General features: G+C 39.2%; 1 protein-coding gene across 1 annotated transcript in view; it reads right to left on the bottom strand.

Moving 5' to 3' along the window:
• Nucleotides 1–15971, bottom strand: part of LOC126776662 (uncharacterized) — a 91783-nt gene that overhangs the window by 12399 nt on the left and 63413 nt on the right. Inside the window, exons 25-47 of the mRNA XM_050499284.1 lie at nucleotides 15765–15926; nucleotides 15249–15508; nucleotides 14608–14776; nucleotides 11669–11835; nucleotides 10997–11249; nucleotides 10443–10580; nucleotides 9778–9989; nucleotides 9501–9634; nucleotides 8788–8918; nucleotides 8217–8435; nucleotides 7687–7891; nucleotides 5520–5657; nucleotides 4915–5054; nucleotides 4348–4575; nucleotides 3407–3542; nucleotides 3166–3277; nucleotides 2845–3054; nucleotides 2233–2353; nucleotides 1482–1672; nucleotides 1262–1400; nucleotides 756–957; nucleotides 379–577; nucleotides 99–287 (exon numbers count right to left, since the gene is read on the bottom strand). Coding sequence (XP_050355241.1) covers nucleotides 99–287; nucleotides 379–577; nucleotides 756–957; nucleotides 1262–1400; nucleotides 1482–1672; nucleotides 2233–2353; nucleotides 2845–3054; nucleotides 3166–3277; nucleotides 3407–3542; nucleotides 4348–4575; nucleotides 4915–5054; nucleotides 5520–5657; nucleotides 7687–7891; nucleotides 8217–8435; nucleotides 8788–8918; nucleotides 9501–9634; nucleotides 9778–9989; nucleotides 10443–10580; nucleotides 10997–11249; nucleotides 11669–11835; nucleotides 14608–14776; nucleotides 15249–15508; nucleotides 15765–15926 — 4055 coding nt within the window. The remainder of the gene's footprint in view (nucleotides 1–98; nucleotides 288–378; nucleotides 578–755; nucleotides 958–1261; nucleotides 1401–1481; nucleotides 1673–2232; nucleotides 2354–2844; nucleotides 3055–3165; nucleotides 3278–3406; nucleotides 3543–4347; nucleotides 4576–4914; nucleotides 5055–5519; nucleotides 5658–7686; nucleotides 7892–8216; nucleotides 8436–8787; nucleotides 8919–9500; nucleotides 9635–9777; nucleotides 9990–10442; nucleotides 10581–10996; nucleotides 11250–11668; nucleotides 11836–14607; nucleotides 14777–15248; nucleotides 15509–15764; nucleotides 15927–15971) is intronic.

Raw genomic sequence — 15971 nt, 5'->3', positions numbered from 1 at the left:
CCTAGGTACATGTTCTCGGAGTAGCATTCGAGACACGCTCACAGACAATGATTATCGAAATAAGTTCAACGAGCACAACTCTCCATGGACGCACGCACCTGTCCACCTCGGCGCGCGCGCCGCGCCGGGCGCCCTTGAGGCGCGCGTACAGCGCCACGTGCTCGCGCGCCGACAGCGCGTCGAGCAGCACGTCGCGCTGCGGGCACGCGCCCAGCGCCGCGCGCCCGCCCGCCGCGCGCACCTGCACGCGCCCGCCGCTCGCGCGCCGCGCGCCCGTCAGGATGCCGCTGCGACCACACGCGCCCGTTAGCGTCGCTCGGAGGATTCGCCTCCGATGAGATCGAGTCTCTCGAAAGTTAACGTCGTGTCTCGGCTCACATTAATGTCGTCTTTCCCGCTCCGTTGTGTCCCAGGAGCGTCGTGATCTGCCCCGCCTGCAGTTCCATCGAGACGTTGTCCAGAGCCAGCTTCGCGTTCCGCGATCCCTCGTTGTATATTTTGGTCACGTTGATGATACTGACGCCGGCTTTCTCTCCGTCCGCCTCGCAAGTTGTTATATTATTGGTGCTTTTGACTCCTGAAAATATCATGTCTAATATATTTTATGTTTCGCCTATCTCAACGTTTCGAACGGGAGCTCGCAACGAGTGATAATATGTATTTCGTATATTATGCTCAAACGAATTTTGGCTCCGTCGGTCGTCATCGGACGCTGTGGGCTGTATTGATATATTCGCTGAAACTTGAGTACTCACCGAAAAACATATTAATGAAGTATCCAATTACAATGTAGATGAGACCATCTACTAGCACCATCAGTCCGGCTATGCCGATGTTCATGTCACTGGTGTTGTCGGGCGCCTCCCATAATTGTGCCCAGCCCGCTCCAACCCCCATAGCCTCGAAGCGTGTTATGAACAAGAAGGCGTAGCAGAGTGATGACGACATCGAAATACTCTGGAAAGGATAGTAACGTTCAAAATTACGAAAGTGCTCACAGCGGGAATATATAAATAAATAAATAAAAAATCTGTAATTAATTTTTTTTGACCGATTTCGGCCACTGTGGCAAATCTCAAAGGAGACTAGAATATTGCGCATGGTATAGTATAATGTACAATTGTGTGCGCAAATACAGATGCAGAGAGTGCATTCCTTCACTCTCATAATCCAATGGGCCGGCAATCCGACAACTCCGGAGACCGGAATATTTTGTAACAATAGGGCAGCTGCCTGCCTTGTATTTATAAACATAACTTACAACAAATATCTTGAGAGAACTACTAAGTACAGCTTCCAGCGAGAGGATCAACACGAAGGGCATGAATGTAATGAGATAGGCAATCCCTGAACAAACCGCGGCCACACTGGCCGAGCGGAACAGAGTCGACATCATATAGCTGAGAACGAGATAAAATGTAGTTACACCAGGGAAAACATACCTACTGAATTGGTATACCAGTGAATATAAAAACTCTTACCAGAAAGCCAGCACCGAGAAACCAAACACCAGCAACAAGGCCAATATTAAACTGGGATCGGTGCGCGGCAAAATTTGACCGACAGTCAGTACAGCAGTGATAAGGCACACGGTGACTGCCATTTCGATATATGACCATACGAACCAAGACAGCGTGTGATAGCTTAGGTTTACTCCCATTATAGACATCAACTGCAAGTTAGATATTGATTTTAATAAGCAATATATGTTCGATTGTATGTACAGCCTATTCCAATCAAAGTACATACTCCTTATAGTATATACTCCTTGTATATATATACGATTATATGTGTACATATAGACATAAACACCCTCCATTTTTATATTCCATGCGATTTGCTAATAGATCTGCAATGCACTACGAACTTTTCTTGTTTAATATATCTTGAGTTATTATACGACACTATTTCACTTAACTACTTCGCAAATATTCTAAATACCATTTTTTCGCGAATCCATTATGAATATCATATATTATTCAATATCAATATCAATCACTACAGAAAAACTAATTGCCTTTACAGCTATACCTATAGCAAGAACTTTATACGTTTAAGTGCATTCGATACAAAAGAGAGACGGGGATTCGCCGTATAGGAAAGTATAGTGAAAAGTATATTTTTTTTAATTATTTTAAATGCCCCCCCCCCCTCCATTTATTGAAATTAAAACTTCTTCTCTGTATAAAGTATTTTAGCAAAGTTCTTAAGGTAATAATGGGTCGAACATACCATAGTGTTTCCGGTTTCCTTATCAGACACAATGAATCTGACAGCTGATGACACGGTGAAGAGTAAAGAGAAGAAGAACGCCACCAGCAGCGATTGAGACTCATACAGAGACGTCTGGAAACTGAAATTAATTTCAATGAGTACACATTTAAAGTCTTAAAGACATATTATCATAAAGGATTTTCTCTTGCATCATTATATAAAAATGAAGTAACTGTGAACAAACGGTAACGCGGTTATGGTTATGGGAAATTGAACCTGGATTAGATATAACAATGGCACAATATTATAATTGTATTCTAATAATTGTTATGTAGAAGTTGAAGATTATTTCATCACGATGCGTCAGTGGTAGTTGGTCGATGATGAGGCTCTAATTTGGTAAGGTTTCCTAACGAAGTTTTCCTTCACTGAACACGAGCATATGGGTCACCTGATGGTAAGTGGTCACCAACGCCCTTAGACATTGGCATTGTAAGAAATGTCAACCATTTCTTACATAATTGGCTATGGCGCCACCAACCTCGAGAACTAAGATTTTATGTCCCTTGTGCCTGTTGTATTTATCGCGAGTATTTTGAATACATAATAATAAGAAAATAAATCACTTACAAGTCACGTCGATAACAAGGATAAGGCATCTGCTGAGTGTAAATAGCCCAATCAGTTTTGTCATCAGCTATCTCTCTCTTTTTCACTTTTCTAGAATTATCCATAGACAAATCTATGATTGCCTTGTCTATTATATCTTGTATCTGTACAAAACCACGGAAATATCTCATATTCTCTAGGAAACTTGCTTCTGGGCCTGGTATCCATAAACTGTAAATTATTAATAAGCTTTTAATATGAAATAGTTATAGTAATTTTTTTTTTTTTTACATATTTTGTTACGTAAATATTAAAAGAATTAAAAATAATGAGTTTACTCACTAATTTGTCAGTCTTTTAGTAGGGGGTGTGTTTTCTATGTCCATTCGTATTTTATATTCGATATTTGATGGAATAGCGCTATTAGTTTCACTCATATTCATAAACACGAGACCTATATAAAAAAAAAAAATTATTACAATGCTTGTTGGGTTCTGCAGCACAAACTAGCAATGATATGTATGAAGCGGTTATTATATTATATACATAAATGTATATATCATATAAAAGAATACAGACATACCTGCAGAGAATTCATTAATCAGCGTTAGTCTCGCAGCTTCTTGGGTGAGTTCGTGTTCACTGGACATCGGTTTGAAGCGATTTAGATTGACACAATGTAAGAAATCTGATGCTTTCTTTAACATACTTCCCAATGCCTTTAAAAATTGCAAAGAAATATATTTAGGGCCCTTAACTTATGGATACATTACAATTACGTAGTTATTTAATGAGTACAAGCGCCTGAACTAGGCCGGGTGTCTCAGACGATAGTCTCTTTCGATGACGTTATACAACAGTGACATTCTAAGATGTAGTTTCATCTAGTAGTCTATTGTGTGTAGTAGTGTGTTTATGATAACAAAACTTTTCTTTTTCTACCGATTTATTAACATTTCGTTCGGGAACACTACAGAAATGTTTAACGATTTGAAATTTCGTTGTAATTGTCACATCACGTATCGAGTAATTGTCAATTGATTAGTGTAGTAGCTTAAAAGCTGCAGATCTTAAAGCACGTTGCATTTGTACTTGTAATATTTTCTGCTCTTTTTTTTACTATTCATAGGCCAGCGTTTAACCGTTGACTTGTCTGATGTTATGCATCGACACGGTCTAAGATGTAGCATGCTTGCCTATAAGAAACCCGTTTACTCTGGATTTGAAGACACCAACATTGTACCTATTAGGAAATACGGACTCGGGCAAAGCATTCCATAGTTTCGCAGTGCGAATGATGAATGTGGATTCAGAGTTCGTACGCAGGCGGGGAATTTCCACGGTATACCTATGGTGCTTTGGTCGCGTTTGCCTGACCGTTCGATAGTAAAGTTACCTCAGTTACCCTCTGCTTATAATGTTGTTGCTATATCCGTAATAAGTCAGGATATCAAACATCACGATTTGAATAATAAAAACCGAATTAATTCCTAGGCTCTCAAATAAAATATACTTAATATTTACCTTAGTGTCACCGAAATCATCGAAAATTCCGTTAATATCAATATTTGGCGCTTGGACGTCTCCCAGAAGACTCTTTCTGATTCCGGCGTACTGTGGTACTGTCATTAGATTTTTCAAAGCATCTAAACCACCTCGATGGAGGTTTAATTTATCCACGGACGAGAAAGAGTTGGCGAAGGAATGGACGAGGTTGACCATTTTGACCATCGGTGCAAACGTCGAATTGGCCTAGATAGGAATTAAATGTAAATTAATTAATTTGTCAAAATTAATAAATTTTATTAACTGATTTTCAAAATAATTCTCTATCTATTTTTTTTTACATATTTTATTAAATCGCGTATTTTGCCGTACATCCCGCAATTTGTACGGCCTTGTCTTTAATCGTCATAGTTACTTTGACGTTTATAATCGTAACCGGTAAATTCAAAGCAAAAATAAGATAAAACAAATGTTCTCCTAGTTGGGGTCAATTGTTAGATAAAACAAATGCAAAAATAAGATAAAACAAATGTTCTCCTAGTTGGGGTCTATTGTTAGATGGTAAATAATAATAATCAATCTAACTTTCTCAATAATTCTTTGCACGGCGGGAGTAGACGGAGTGTAGAGTATTCTGCCAACGATGAGCGGTTTCACGAAGCTCCACACTATCTTTCCACCTTCCATGCTGATAACGTCCTTATAGAGTGAACGGCAGAAATCAGCTGAAATAAAACACAATTACAATACGCGGTGAATTACTTTTACTTTAAAGCGAATTAGTTAAACTTAAAAAAAGTAACTTAATAGTTCTTTCTAGTTGACGATGATCTGTTGCTAAAGAAAAAAATAAAAGGATAATTAAAAAATTATAGAATAAACGAATATTCACTAATATAGAAACAGTGCCGCAGTGATAACTGTAGTTACTAAAGATATTTATTAATAATTTATATTTTCTAGAAAATTTTAGCAATCTGCATTTATGACATCTTTCGGTAGTTGTTTAATTATCTCGTATTTTATATCGGTAGTATGAATCGTACGTAGGATGTTTTTTGTAACGAAAATGCATTAAACAATATCCCTTTTTAAAATAATTTTTATGTTAATTTGAAGGCTTCTCGTCAGTGTAGTCAACCTGTCCGACTATAAAATATATAATAAAGTATAAAGCGAACGCGTCTCACTGGGCAGCGCGCGCAGCTGCGCGGGGTCGGGCGCGGCGCGGTCGTCGGCGCGCACGAGCGCGCGGTACAGGCGGCCCGCGTCGGCGCGGAACGGCCGCCCGCACAGCATGCTGCCGGCGGCCGGCAGGAAGTCGGATGCTGGACATTATATTTACCTTTTATTATTATTATTTTTTATTCATTTATTTGAAAGAGGGTTTTTTCTTTAAGAAAATGCCACCCCCATAGTGCTTGCAGAACATTAAACTTTACACATTGCTTAATTACATCTATTCTTTCACTAGCTCGTACAAAACTTTCGCTGGTTCTGATGTAGGGTCAGCGAGGACACTGTTACATGCCCCCACCTCTCCGCAATAATTAATTAAACGTAAAAAATATATTCTATCAGCTTCGTTTCGAGCACACTCCATTATTACATGATACGTGTCTTCTATGATATTACATATACTGCAATTAGGTGAGGGTGTTTTACCCATAAGGAAACCAAAGTTATTTAATGGAATGTGTCCGGAACGAAGTCGAAGAGCTGTGACAATTGAAGACCTGGTCATATTGGCACCATCAAACCAAAGACTTTTCCGTAGGCCAGGCTGCATTGTTCTGTACCAGACCCCCTTAGTATGCGATCGCTCATCAAAATACTCTCTCCAAAATTTGTACAATCTTTGTTTAGCCAAATATAATAATTCCGAATGATATGGAAGGCAATGGCAGAACATACCATTTCGTGCTGCATCTTTTGCTAGTATATCAACCTTTTCATTATTTTCTATGCCAATATGAGCAGGTATCCACTGTAATATCACTTTTTTATTTTGACGAGAGAAACTTAGAATAGATTTCAAGATGGTATAGGCTATCGGAATTCCTCGAAAGGTCGAGGTAGACCGAGCCACATGCTGGAGAGCAGTTTTAGAATCTGACAGGATTACAAATCTATCACATTCTATAGAACTGATATATGATAAAGCGTCCACAATGCCTAATAGCTCTGCACGCATTACTGATATCTTAGTATCTACTCTAAGTTGACAACTAGCATTAGCTCGGGGGTCATAAAAAGCAACACCAATATCAGAGTTATCTTTGAAGCATCTGTAAACACTTGATAAAATGAAGAATATATTTCTGTAATTGCCCGTTCAGATAATAATTTTAAAACTGCTTTATTATAATTACTTTCACTGTTGTCAATTGTGGCTAAAGAGCATTTAATGTGAGAGGATAAATCCACATTGCTGACCCACGTGTCTTGACTGAACATTTCTATCTTATCGCTTTGCTGGATTCCGAAAGCGTTGTGATCATTGTGAATCATAATAAGTAGTGGTAGTTTCTTATTTCGCCGGTAAGAATTAGTAAACACATTTTGAAATATATTTAATAACCTGATAACTTTATTTTTAGCCATAGATTTACATTTTAGCCAAAATTTAGCTCCCAAGTAATATCTTCTGATCGATAACGGTGATATGCAAAGCTCATTTTCCATTATATGGTTTGGTGTAGTCTTAACAAAGCCACCAATCAATCTGAGACTTTGATTTTGTAATACATCAACTTTTTTCAAATTTGTTTTACAACTATTTTCATATAAGAAGCTGGCATAGTCTATTCTGCTACGAATTAGCGCAAAATACAAGCGCCTTAAGTGAATAGGATGTACGCTCCAGCCCGGTCCTCTCAGAATTTTAGGAATATTTAATAAATTTAATATTTTTATTTTTAAATCATTGATGTGTTTGACCATCTCAATGAATTGTCTAGCCAAACTCCTAAGTATTTAAAAGCGTTAACCTCTTCCATGAATTGGTAATTCAAAAAACTTTATAGTTTGTATAAACTAAAATTTGTATTGTTTTCTTTTCCTTCTTAGTATTTTAATCAGCACTGGTGAATGTAAATAGTTCACCACTGGTGATTAAAATACATGTAAATAAAATTGAGGTGTGTATCCGTGATTTCAAAATAACTGCCTCTTTTTAGTTTAATATAGGTATTTGCGTGTTACTAAAACCAAAGGAAGCATTTTTTTTAGTTTAGACTATCATCAAGCATTTTATAGGTTAAAATGGCAGATTTTAAAGGATTTTCGTCACAAACTAAATTCCACTGCTGGTGAAGCCGCGAGTTTTGCTAGTAAATAAATTAAATCAAAACATACAAGCCAGCATATCCCCAAAAGAAGTACTCTTCTTCATCCGCAGCAACAGCGGCTCATTTGATAGACTTTCAGTTACATTTCCTATAGTTGTTTGTAGTTCTGGAATCAGCGCAGCCATATTTCCGAATTGAGAGAGCACTGTGTCACCTTCTGATTGGGTGAGGTTAGATGCTATGAAGAGTTTCGTTAGGAGAAATTTTTTTGCCTGAAAATAATAAAGAAAAATATATCTAAAAAATTTAAAATGCTATTGCTACTTGCTTACTTGCTTGAAAAATCTTAACGAAATAAAGAAAAATATACTTTTAAACCTGTTTGATTTTTTTATACCGGTGGTGGTGGTAGTGGTGGTTATTTTATCATTATTCTGTCGCCAAATATAAGTCCGGTTCCAAGCGTAAATTGACAGCGAAAGAAATAGTTTGTGGATTTTATAATAGTAGGAACAGGTAGATAACCTGTCTAACTTGTTCTTATAATAAACATATATAAAATAGTGTTGAATAATAATTTACTTATGTAAGACTAACCTTATCAAAGATCATATCAAAATCTATATTTCTCAAAAGAACCGGCAGCACGCTCTCGACACGATCATCTTGCAGGCCACAGAACTGCTCCACCACCGCCGCGTAAACGTCGTCCAAAGTCACCACGTCCACGTTACCCGGGATCAGGACCCTGGACATGTCGTCTATTTGACATGTAAAGTCACTGATGCGGTATTTACCATGTTTTTGAATAAGTAACTGAAACGAAGAAAAGCGGTAATACTATTAACTGCTTATATATAATAACACAGGGCAGGGAGAATTGGCGCGCCTGTGAGGAGGCCTATGTCCAGCAGTGGATAAATGTGGGCTGAATATGATGATGATGATGATTTATAATAATGTTACATTGATACTTTGATTAAAAATACATATTTCAAAATGTATAAGATTGTAGTGTAGTATATAAGCAGCTGACACATGGTATTGAGGGCAGTAATAAATTTATCTTCAAACCTTAAACATCTACTTTATTTACCTAGTCCCGTCCTTACATGGCGTCCCTGCCAGGAAACTAATTTTATGTTATTTGGATATTAATAAAACATACCGCTTTGATGGCTATGTGGCCAGCTTGAATCCTCGGAGCTGCGATCGACCAGAAGTTAGTATTGTTGATGCCCAAATCATTAAGACCAGATTCTATAAGTTCCGGTTTTGAGAATATCTGCGATACGTTCACTAAAAAAAAAAAATAAATACTAATAAGATATTTTATTGTCTGTGTTCTTAGTTACACCGGATAAACGGCTATGTGAACTTGACACCCGACTTTTGAAAATCGATTTTTTTTCTTTTTGATTTTTATAGATATTCGTACCCAACAATTCGTAATCAATTACTGATTGTAGTAAATTTTTTTTCTTTTGTAGTAGCTCTAAAAATAAATTGGAGGATATCGGAAAAAACTCATCCCCCGGTTTTGTCGACACTCAAAATGAATAGTTGATTCTTGAAGCGAATAGTTTGTAGTTGATTGTAGTGAAAAAAAAATCGTTTGTAGATGAAGCAAAAAAATAATTTTTTTTAAAGTAAAAAAAATAATTTTTAATTTTAAAACAAGTTTTTTTTTCTTTAACAAAACAAACACGAACGATAATGACCGTTACTACAAACGAAGAGAAGGTACTACAAACCATATATTTTATATAATTTTTTAACACACTGTTGTATAAGTTAAAGATTATTTTTTATATTTTTCTACAATTCGGGTATACTTAAGTGAGCAATAACTTGTTTGCAACATCAACTTGCAATTTTTACCTTTGAAATCTTCTTCAATGATGTAGTTTTTGTAATTATGAAGAATTTTCAGACCGTTTGCGATTGCGTTAACGTCGAAATCCAACGGGGTTCCTCTCAGTATTGGTTTCAATTCTTCCAGCACTCCGCGTATACTGGAATGTAATATATAAGACAACTGATTTTTGCTGTTTATATATGGATGATATAATAAAGAAATGATATTTATATGATAATTTGTCTATTCAAACAATGTACATATTGTTGTAGTAAAATGCATAATTTTATCATTTAGTACCTGTACAAAATGCTGTCTAAGGTATCATCCATTATTAATTGCATCCCCGTATCCAGAAGAGACTCCAATTTTCCCTCCAGCACTCCCTGGATGTCTATTCCACTGACCACCCCAAGAGCCCTGGCTATGTGGTCCATCAACACTTGCACGTGGCTTACGATTGCAGAAATGAAGTTAAAACGCCAGAACTCTTTCGTTTGAAGTTCGGTTACCTAATAACAATAAATAAAAAAAAAATTATTATGTACGATTATCTTATACACACACCGCTAACTACGAGTGCTATGAGTGCTAGCTGACCCTGTTCCGAAGTTTCAAAAACACATCGCAAATGAATCGCAAAAATAAAGTATTAAAACAAGGCGGAAGTCAAACCATAAATATCATAAATATTAGCTTTAAAAAAGTCACAGTCACATTAGCAGAGAATTATTAATTATCACTACAATAATTGTATTTTTAATTTTTTTTTTCTATATATCGTGCAAAATTTGTTTGAAAAATAACCCATTCTTATTACGACGACAAGAGGGCACTTTTCACCCAGAGCATTGACCTCTCGCGACCATCCCCGCGGTCTCACAGTTATGATTAAGTCGTCAGTGTAAATAATTCTTATAATACGAAAGCTTTACTTATTATGACAAGTCTATGAATTAACTTACGTTGACTCCAATAAGTGTGAAGTTGATATTTTTATTGATTATGGATATGATTTCATCGCAGTTGTGGATCAGGCAGATATCCTCCCAGGAGTGGTCTTGTACAGAGAAATAATCGTTTCTTGGTTTGAGGTCTTTTACCTGGAAAATTGTCAACATCTCTCAATTTTTTGGTACAAAACGGAAAACTGTTTTTAATTTTCATTTGTATGTACATATATGTATATGACATGTATGTAACTAACTTATTTAGGTTAAGAAACAATACATGATATATAGTAACCACTATATTTTTTACTATGCCTTATGCTTAAGGACGAAAGCAACTAAAGGACCTGGATAAGAGTCAATACCGCAAGGTTTACGGGACGCTATAGCGATAGCGACGTATCAGTCAAAAGTTAGATCTTGACCCATAGGCTATTGTCGTCCCCACTGCTTACACAAGCTTTATGCTTAATTGGAGGTTTAATACATATGTTAGAAAATTCCTAAAAATGCGAATTCTTAATATTCTTAAAGGAGAAAAAATATTGCCTTTAGTATAAGTCACTCACCAAACGCAAATTTATTTCACCTTCTTCAATATTCTTCGCTAATTTTGTATCGTTGGTCAGTTTAACTAGATATTTTGTTAATTCTTCTCTATTTGACAAATATTTTGCTAATGTATCTTTGACATCGAGTGTATGTGCGACATTCGAGTGGAGTTTTTTGAAATACGGCAACTCTGTGACGCCGCGGACGTCTTGAAGGTGAGGTAGCTCTGCTACAAGGAGTCTTGCTGTTCTTGCTAGTACCTTAGTGAATCTAGAACAAAAATGGTTTGTGAAACTAGAGTCTCAAGATCGTTTGATTTGTTTATACAATTTTTGAGGACTATATTATAAGGTAGAAGAAGATTCCCATTAATGAGTTCATGTGTCTTGGTATTGAATGCAGGGTCGGACAACTAAAATTTATTGGGTTTTCTGTCGTACTTTACTGCACTCAAATCTATTGGTTGTGCAAATGATACCTCTCCGGTTGTATATGTAATACAGAGAAAACTTGTGTTTGCATTCACACTTGCGCGCCATTATATCTATTGCGAAGTTGATAAGGTCTCCATTGCGAATGATGTAAGAAATCGACCAGACTATATTCTCATATAAAAATAAAATATTATGTATGTTTTTAGTAAATAAAGAAATAATGATGATTTGTAATGTAAGTATAGATTTACTTACAGAGCCGCATGTCCGAAAGCATTTCCAGTGATATTACCCGCCAGGCACTCCGACAGCTTCGTGGACTTGGCGCCGATATCATCTAGCAGATTTAATTTTATTTGTTCCAGGAACTCATTTAATGACTTGTTGAGTTCGTACTTCGTGTAGTTTCGCGTTGATATTAACTGTAAAAAAAGGACGATATAATGAAACACTAAAGTTAATATTATTATAATAAAACATTAATTTCTAATTTTATTGCTTAGTGGATACTAATAAGCACGACATGTATTATAGACACAAATTATGTAATATTAAATATATTTTATTTTTCAATCAATCAATCAACAGCCAATCGTTGTCCACTGCTGAACATAGGCCTCTCCCAAGGTGCGCCAAAGCTCCCTGTCCTCCGCCTTCCGCATCCAGTTGGTGCCCGCCACCTTCTTAAGGTCGACGGTCCACCTGGCTGGAGGGCGCCCTACGCTGCGCTTGCCGATTCGCGGTCTCCACTCTAGGACTCGTCTGCTCCAACGGCCATCGGTCCTACGACATACGTGACCAGCCCACTGCCACTTCAGCCTGCTAATTTTGCAAGCTATGTCGGTGACTCCGGTTCTTTTCCGGATAATCTCATTTCTGATCTTATCCTTCAAAGATACTCCGAGCATAGCTCGCTCCATAGCACGCTGAGCGACTTTGAATTTGTGGACTAGTCCCGCAGTTAGTGTCCACGTTTCGGCACCGTATGTCATGGCAGGTAAGACGCATTGGTTGAAGACTTTCGTCTTCAAACATTGCGGTATAGACGACTTGAGGACTTGACGAAGGTTGCCAAATGCTGCCCATCCCAAGCGAATTCTTCGATCGGCTTCCTTCTCGAAGTTGTTCCTACCGACTTGTATTATCTGTCCTAGGTAGGTATATTCACTAACAACTTCGAGAGGTTTCCCCTCGACGTATATCGGTCCCGGCACGACATGCCTATTGAACATGACCTTGGTCTTGTCCAAGTTCATACCGAGACCGACACACCGGGAAGACTCGCCTAGGCTACGCAGCATTTCGGTGAGTTGTTCCAGAGACTCTGCTATGATGACGATATCGTCGGCAAATCGAAGGTGTGAGATGTAATCGCCGTTTACATTGACTCCATACCTAGTCCAATCCAGCGTTTTGAAAACGTCTTCCAACGCGTTGGTGAACAGTTTCGGGGATATTACATCCCCCTGTCTCACCCCTCTGCGCAATTGGATCGCCTTCGTCTTACAGTCCTGGATGTGGACAGTCATAGTAGCGGCGTTGTACAGACATCTCAGTACCTCGATATATCTCCAATCGATATGAAATCTCTGCAATGAGTCGAGCACTGCCCAGGTTTCGATGGAGTCGAAGGCTTTCTCGTAGTCCACAAATGCCATACACAGCGGCTGATTGTACTCTTCGGTCTTCTGCATAATCTGCCGAACAGTATGGATGTGGTCCACGGTGCTGTAGCCTGATCGAAAGCCGGCTTGCTCTGGGGGCTGGAACTCGTCAAGTCGTCTGGCGAGACGGTTCGTGACGACTCTTGAGAACAGCTTATACACGTGACTCAGGAGGGAGATTGGTCTGTAGTTTTTCAAGAGGGTTTTATCACCTTTCTTGAAAAAACAGTACCACCTCACTCCCGCTCCACGTTTCCGGGGTCTTGCCATGTTGGATGACGGAATTAAAGAGGCTTGCTAGCTCTTTCAGGACCGGAGTCCCGCCTGCCTTAAGCAACTCTGTTGTGATTCCGTCATCTCCCGGAGCTTTGTTGTTTTTAAGCTGTTCTAGAGCCGCCCTAATCTCTCCTTGGTCAACGACCGGGTTACCGATACCCACGGGTTTATCCGATCTTGAAGAGAACAACTGCCCATAAAACCTCTCTACTTCTCCGATAATCTCAGGCCTAGAGGTAACGACCCCACCATTTTCAGTTTTAAGTTTTGTCAGACGCGGCCTCCCAAACTTGCGAGCGAACACTTTCGATCCCCGATTTTGCTCAATCGCAGCCTTGATGGCACGGGTATTGGAGCGTCGGAGATCGCGTCGCGTCAGCGTTTTTATTGTTCGGTTTAAGGCCTTATCTGACAAAAACGATGGTAGTTCTCGTCGTTTTCTCATGAGCTCGAGTGTCTCAGCAGAGAGTTTTGGTGCGTTGTCTCTTCTCTGTGGAAAACACTTGCGGGATGTGTTTTGCAGTATTTTGACCAGCGTGTCGGTTCTCTCATCAATGCTGCTTATGTTTTCCAACGCGGTGAATTGATTTTGAAGTTCCATTTGGAACTTTTCGGAGCCTTGAGCAGCTTGGAGCATGGTAGGTCGGAGAGTAGACCTCATCGTTCTCGATCTTTCGGCTTTTAAGTTGATATTTAGAGTGCCTCGAACCAAGCGGTGATCACTTCCGGTATTAAACCTGTTGATCACTGAAACATCTCTAAATATGTGCCTTTTATTCGAAATGATAAAGTCTATCTCGTTCCTTGTCACGTTATCGGGGCTTCGCCAGGTCCACCTCCTCTGAGGCTTCTTTTGAAAGAAAGAATTCATCAAAAAAAGCCCCTGCGCTTCTTTTATTTTTGAATCGTTAATATTTTAACTCCATATGAAAACTTATTGGTGTTTGTCCGGAATTAAGTACACAATCTTCCATCAAGATTGACTTGTTCATGCAGTGTGCCATCTCGCAATTTATGTTAAACTAGCTAATTGTCCCGGCTTCGCACGGGTAGATAATAAGAAAAATGTACTTTCAATAGGATTTGCGTAAAATCCGCTCTTAGTGAGCGTCTACGTCGGGGAAGGAGTAACTGTGACAAATTTCAAGTCAATCGGGCGAATAGTTTAGGGGATTTCGTGATGAATGGTATTTCTCTTATATGTATATATGTTTGTATATAAGCGATATATAAATATATAAGCAGAACTCTTACCTCACTGATGGCCATGTCCCAGTGAAAGTCATTTTTAAGAGCGCTGTGAATTTCTTCCTGCGACATTTGATCGATGCTACAAAGTAAGCTGTCGTACTCTTGTTTCTTGTACAGCTGCAAATTCAGCTGCTTGAACCAGGTGGTCAGTTCGGAGCATGAGTGGCACTTACTGGGAGTTACAAAAATTTAAGATATGTTAAACAATTATAATATATAGCGTAAATTATTTAGGCACGTTTTGTATAATAATAATAATAATAATAATATCCGGGGACATTTTTCACACACGGCCATCTGATTCCAAATTAAGCTTGTACAGAAATACTTATATAGAAAATTTACACCCAGACTCAGGACAAACAGTCATGTTCATGCACACAAATGTTTGTCCTGGGTGGGAATCGAACCCACAACCTTCGGCGTGAATAGGCAAGTATCTACCAACCACGCCAACCGGCTCGTCAAAAGTCGAAGTAGTACTTGTCTTGAAATATTGGCTAGTTATAATGGTTCCCATTAAAAGTTGAACCTTTATATTTATTGTTTAATTATTTTGTGCCATGTGCAAGGTTATTTTACTTATTCGACAGCGGTGACGTAACCTGTGACTTGTGCGGAATGCCAATAATCGGAATTGTTACCTGTTATTCAAGAACAGTGTTCCCGCATCTACAACATTGCTGAGAACACCAAACGATATCTTTATCAGCGATTCTTTTGACAGGAGTTGCATCGCGACACTTTTCAAAGATGACAATCTTTCCTCCGTGACCCACGACGGCCGCATCGGAGATTGCGGCCCGTTTCTGATCTTTTCCAACTTTGATTCTGTGCTCGCAATATCCGCGTGTAACTCCTCGTAATCCACTTCATCGGACATCTTTAAATCGGCGTCGGAGCCCTGGAAGCGATAATCACATCACAATCGGTAAAACAATATGACACACACTACACATCATGGGCTCGGACATTACATAATGTTTGCATCCACATACAAATGATTTATACTACTAAAAGAGGATTCGAGTAGCGCACAAAGTGAATCTGCGGTCGAGAAATAAATCGATTCGGTTGCCACAGATGCAGTAACTTTTTTGGGCATGCGGTATTGACGAAAATGCAATCAGCAGGTCACCCGAGGGTCTCCCGCGGCCCACCTGCGACGCGAACACCAGCGGCGGCAGCTCGGCGGGCGCGGCGGGCGCGGCGGGCGCGGCGCCGCACAGCGCGCCCAGCGCGGCCGCGCGCGGCGCGTACTCGGCCGCCGCGCACGCGCCCGCGGAGCCGTTGGCGCTCGCGTCGCGCAGCAGCCGTACCACCTGCGGGCGACGGGCAGCGGTCATGATGACACGGATAAAATAATG

This window comes from Nymphalis io, chromosome 21 (assembly GCF_905147045.1).
Source record: "Nymphalis io chromosome 21, ilAglIoxx1.1, whole genome shotgun sequence".
Classification (NCBI taxonomy): Eukaryota; Metazoa; Arthropoda; class Insecta; order Lepidoptera; family Nymphalidae; genus Nymphalis; species Nymphalis io.
The sequence above is the reverse complement of the archived record's forward strand: the minus strand, read 5'-3'. Positions and strand labels throughout refer to the sequence as shown.